The sequence below is a fragment of the Penaeus vannamei genome, chromosome 21 (genome assembly GCF_042767895.1).
Source record: "Penaeus vannamei isolate JL-2024 chromosome 21, ASM4276789v1, whole genome shotgun sequence".
Lineage (NCBI taxonomy): Eukaryota > Metazoa > Arthropoda > Malacostraca > Decapoda > Penaeidae > Penaeus > Penaeus vannamei.
In genome coordinates this window covers 28049762-28055760 of record NC_091569.1, presented here as the reverse complement: position 1 = coordinate 28055760, position 5999 = coordinate 28049762, and the positions used below count along the sequence as shown (strand labels likewise).

Genomic DNA, 5999 nt, shown 5'->3' with positions numbered 1-5999 from the left:
TTTTCGACCATATTCTCAAAATATAATATATCGCTAGATTTCGCCGTTTTTTCGACTTTGGGGATTTTTATACTTTTAGCCTTTTTTCATTATGGATGGGCTTTATGAATATTATCATCAATATCATTAATAGCATTAGCATCATTATTATCATCATCATAGTAATTATTGCCATACTTTTCCTTAATATAATCATTATAAGAGCTATTATCTTAATTTTTAATGTCATTTTCCTCATTATAACTATTTCTATAAAGATAGTAACAATAATGATAACTTTAGAAATAATAATGATAACAGTAATAATTATAATAACAGTAACAGCGATATTATGATTATTTCTACTATTATTATTATTTTAAATCATTATCATTATCGTTAGTATTTTTGTTATTATCATGAAAATCATTAGAGTAATGTTGATGATTGCTATTATTACATTAATTACGCAAATTATCATTATAAATTTCATTTTATTATAATTATCCGAATTGATGTCATAATTATCTTAATTAATATCATAATTATCATTATTATCGTCATTATTAATGGGATTATCATGAAAATCATCATAATTAGCCGAATTTTTGCAGAAATCATCATAATCATCCCAGAAACACGAAAAAGGTTTTTCCGACCATATTCTGAAAAGGCTAGATTTCGCCGTTTTTTTTCGACTTTGGAGATTTTTATACTTTTAGCCTTTTTTCATTATGGATGGGCTTTATGATTATTATCATCATCATTATCCTTGATAGCATTAATATCATTATTATCATCATTATAGTAATTAACGCCATAATTACCCTTAATATAATTATTATAAGAGCTATAACTACTATTAATGTCATTTTCCTTATTATAACTATTTCTATAATGATAATAACAATAATGATAATTTTAGAAATAATAACAACAACAGTAATAATTATAATAACAATAATAGCGATATTATGATTATTTCTACTATTATTATTATTTCTAATTATTATCATTATCGTTAGTATTATTGTTATTATCATGAAAATCATTAGAGTATTGTTGATGATTACTATTATTGCATTTATTTCACAAATTATCATTATAATTATCATTTTATTATAATTATCGTAATTAGTGTCATAATTATCCTAATTAATGTCATAATTGTGGGTTGGTATTATCTCTTGATGGTAATCTAACACCGTAGGTTCTTTCCGTGATATTTATTAGCACAGAACATACAGCAGGGATACGATAGTACATCTATGCGTCCAGAGGGTAGCCGTCTATCTCTCTGGGTGAAACCCATTATGGTCCGCGTGGTATAGCAACAGAAAGCGTTGCTAAGCAACTAGAGTGAGATGCCAAGTAGTTTCGGCAGCTCACGTTACATTATATATGCATACATGATTGTTATAACAGGACAATAATATAACTATCCCACATCTCCCCCTCCTCCTGCGATCATACGGCAACTGACGTCTGAGTGAAACGGGGAGAACGCCGTCTCGGGCCACAATGATGATTACGGCGGCGGCGTTGACGGAGTCTGTGTGTACTTTGAGCCTGTCTTGGTTGCGAGTCTTCCTCAGGTACAGTGGGGGATGGGATCACACGTAGAAAACGGCGGTTACGCCACAGTAGTCGTCCGGAAAGCAACTTGACGAAATAATCGCGGGTGCGTCCCACTTCCATGACTACGCCAGTTCACTGAAAAATCTGCGGAAGTACTTGATGGTGGTGGATGTAATTGTGTCAGTACCACAATCTGCTACTACGGGCCAGCCAGAGAGTCGGTCCGCATACACCAGAAAATATTTTCCAGCAGTCTTGAAGAAATCTGCTGACACTGACTCAAATGGACGGTCGGGGGGTTCTTCGACTATTATAGGCTCTTGCTGCTGGCTGGGTAGCAAGATCTGACAAGGTTCACATGCACTGACGGTGTTTACGATATCTGAATTAATACCGGGCCACCACACGGTCTGCCGAGCACGACGTTTTGTAGCTTCTACACCACAATGACTATCGTGTAGGCGGGCTAAAACATCCCGACGAACGGCACTTGGGTTACAACGATATGGGGTCCAAAGAGTACTATTTCTCCCTCATGGTACAGCTGTTCACGGATCTTCCAAAACGGAAGCAACTCTGGATCCAAGTAGTCTCAAGAGATAGGGAAACCATTAGTCACTTTACTCAGGAGGTCGACATAGACGGGTTGTCGATTGCGTCCAATGTGTAGGAGTTGAGGATGGGTATCAGAGGTCGATGGTCTGTCATCAACGTGAAGTGAGGTAGACCCATCAGGTAGTACCTACACTTGGTCATAGCCCATACCACTGCTACAAGCTCTAACTCAATTGTAGCGTATCTTGTCTCGACTTTTGCTAAAAATCTGGAGCCACACTGAACAAGGCGCCATTGACCTTCCTCTTGCTCCTGCAGGAGAGCGTATCCCACGCCATGAAGACGGGAGGCATCTGTTTGAAGCACAGTCTTCAGGGCTGGATTGAAGTGGGCTAGGACAGGCAGACTCGAGAGGGCCTTTTTCACGTTTGCAAACGCTGCATCGTGATCTGGTGTCCACACGAAGGAGCGTCGTGGACTCATCAGAGGGCGTAGAGGATCAGCTAACTTTGCAATAGCTGGCCTAAACTCAGCCAACTGGTTTACCAAGCCAATAAAAGAACGAAGGTCAGTCAAATTGGCTGGTTTTGGAAAGTCCGCAATGGCCTTGACCTTCTCGTCGTCAGCTGCAATCCCGTTATTTGACTGTGAGTACCCACAGTATTTTACTGTGTTTGTGCTTGAGCTGCAAGCACAAACTTCTCAGCATTGAAGGTTAGTCCATGAATGCGACACCTCATCAAGACCTCGTTAACTCTCTTCAAATGAGTTTCATAATCCTGGACCCAAAGCAGGATGTCATCTACCATTTTGGCACACTGCTGAACTCCTTCGAGAGCAATGTCACCTCGTCGACAAAATTCGTCTCCTGTTACAGCAAAACCCATAGGCTCGCGACAGAAACGAAAACGTCCAACTGGAGTGATAAAAGTGGTCAGATGTTGGTCTCGTTCATCTAGTGGTATCTGCCAATAACCACACAAAGCGTCAAGAGTACTCCTGCAGAAATATTTGCCTTGCCTTAGCTGGGGAGGCTGTTGGTGGAGGAGGTGCTGGCATCTGCTGTGGCCTAGTTGACGTGGATGGTGGGGTTAGACGGGCCAAATCAACTGTATTGGTGGGTGACATGCTGCTATCTTGTGCTGGTAAGCCAGATGGTTTCTGTTTAGACCTTGCAGCACTTGTCTCCTGCGACAACTGACAAGCTTCTGATGGATCATGTGGTCTTCGTCTAGGACGTTGTTGTGAACTACTGGCGTTCTTTATTTGCTTGGGGTAGTCATGCGGGATGTTCCGTAGCTGTTGCGTGTGCTTCCAGGACAGCAACGGTCGTGGTAGCAAGCTGAGAATGGATACCCATCCTTGAATCTTTACATCGCCATATGACATAGTCGCAAAGAAAGAGCCAACAATTTTGCTTTTCATGGAAGAACCATCAGGATTATTGAGTCCCAGCTCGGGTGGACGATCCAAATCTGCAACCGTTAATCCAAGAAGATCCAGGTGCTGCACTCCCATGACTGCGATGTCTGCTCCTGAATCAGGCACACAATTCACATATCCTTTATGGTTTGCTGACTGAATCAGGATTGTCGGTGACGGTGGTCCAACATGAGGAATAACTCCTGCTGCAGATACACAGACATTCTTATTTGATGAGGCAATATGTCTGCTGTTTACGACACAGGACACTGAAAACAGGGTCCCTTGCTTTTTCAGCTGTGTAAGCCATTTACTCTTGGAAGTGCGTGATCTGTAGTATTTGGCAAAATGTCCTGTTTTGCCACAGAAATGGCAAATGCCAGAGACTGCAGGACATTTGTTCTTTTCATGTGGGCGTGAACCACATCCACTGCACTTCAGAGCCTGGGAGGGCGCTGAGCTGCGTGACCGGTCGGCATGGGCAGAGGAATTTTGGCCACGGCCTCGTGCTGCCTGCTTCTTTTTCTTCTTATAAGCAGATACAGCTCTCGTGGTGGGTTGCAGCGGTCGCAATTCCTGGGTGGTCGACGTGGCAGCTTCACGAGAACGACACGTCGTGAGTACCGCGTCGAGGGAAGCATCTGCTTTCAGCTCCAGGAGTCGCTGCTTTGTCTCCTCATCTCTGGCCCCAAGGAGCACCGCATGTTTCAGCCAGGTTTCTTCACAGGTGTTGTTATGGCACTTGCAGAGGTCCACCTGCTCTGCAGTTTGCTTTAAACGGACGTAAAAATCCACGAATATTTCACCGTGTTCTTATCGGCACTGCGAGAACGCGAGACATCGTAATGCCTCGTTTGCCTGTCCACGGACAAAATCGTGAATCCGACTTAAGACGTCGTCTAGAGGCAAGGTCGAAGTCGGCGGTACGTCCAAGCTGTTTTCTAAGGTATGCTTCATTTCCTGGGATAAGCAGGAACGAAGCTGAATGAGCTGCTTCGGCTGAGGCAGGCTCAATAAATCAGCCATGACAGCATAGTCGTTCCACCGTTGACGCCACTCCTTAAATGCCCGTAGTGTGACGTCCTTCGCCAGGGCAGGGGGCGGTTGCACTGCTGCCTTGGGTGCTGGAGGGCGAGGAAGAGCTTCCACGGCAGTAGCAGGTGCTGAAGCACGCGATGGTGGGGTTAACATCGCCGTGAACGTTGCTATCATCTGCTGAAACCGGTTTTCCTCGTCATGTCGTCGGTTAACGTCTTCCTCGCGACGACGTTCCTCGTCCTCACGGCGCCATTGTTCTTCAGCCTCGCGTCGTCGGCGATCCTCTTCGTCTCGTCGACGTTCCTCTTCACGCCTTTGAGCAGCATCTTCCTTACGACGGTGATCGTCCTCTTCTGGCCGTCTTTCATTCTCGATTTGAATGTAATCAAGCATTTGTATGAAAGAAGCAGTTGAATCTTCAGCTTCTTCAAGTGGTGTTGATGCCTGCGCCGAAGCAACACCCTGTTTCTTACCTTTGCGTTGCGGCATCCTGCAGAAGACATCGAAGGTAACAAGGAAACAGAGTTTTGCGAGACAGCCAATGAATGCGTGTAGATGTGGGGTGTGTACTTCACGACAGCCAATCGCCTCACTCACTCGCTAGGGTGTGTGTAGCGCTACAGCCAATCACTGACCTCGGCGCTTGTGTGGGCGGAGCTTAAGCTTCAGTTAAGCTTTGTCAGTCATGGGTAGCGGACACGGACCTCAGTGCGCTCCAGGATGCTGATGAGTAAATATTTACTATTAATTCTCCCAGGGAAACATCAATAAAAGCACCCCATGTAATACTGTGAAATGGAAGCGGCTTAAGCATGCAGCTCTGCATGATGCCCAGCCACAAATCTCACAACATTACACACCACTCACTGCACTTCACTGATATAATAAACAGGGAATTGCCTAATTCACAAATTACACTGCACTGACGTATTTTTGTTCTCGGCACTGCTCTTAATAATGCATTAGTTAAGCACTGTTAACTGTTTTTCACACAAAACAAATGCAGATTTCTATGCACTGTACCTGATGTTATATCAAATTGAGATTATAAGTGCACTGTTATTGATATAATCATATCACTCAATGAAAGCATCATGTCACAACATGCGGAAAGTCTGCTGATTGCGTCAGAGAGAGCGCAGGCTTTCTTGTACCCTCAAAAACTGCTGTGCTTAGACTTGTGTGCGCTCTGAATCCCGTCTCTCACTGCGCCACGTGGGTTATATTACCTCTTGAGGGTAATCTAACTCCGTATAGTCTTTCCGTGATATTTATTAGCACAGAACACACAGCAGGTACACGATAGTACATCTATGTGTCAAGAGGGTAACCGACTCTCTCTCTGGGCGAGACCCATCATGGTCCGCGGGGTATAGCAACAGAGAGCGTTGCTAAGCAACTAGAGTGAGATGCCAAGTAGTTGCGGC

General features: G+C 43.8%; 1 protein-coding gene across 1 annotated transcript; it reads right to left on the bottom strand.

Moving 5' to 3' along the window:
* Nucleotides 1-1679: 1679 nt before the first annotated feature.
* Nucleotides 1680-5061, bottom strand: LOC138865559 (uncharacterized). Its single transcript, XM_070136249.1, has 5 exons — nt 4393-5061; nt 3133-4305; nt 2859-3077; nt 2201-2757; nt 1680-2046 (listed from the first exon to the last, which is right to left on the bottom strand). The coding sequence occupies exons 1-5, from the start codon at nt 5059-5061 to the stop codon at nt 1680-1682; spliced, it is 2985 nt and encodes a 994-aa protein (XP_069992350.1).
* Between the last annotated feature and the right edge of the window lie 938 nt (nt 5062-5999).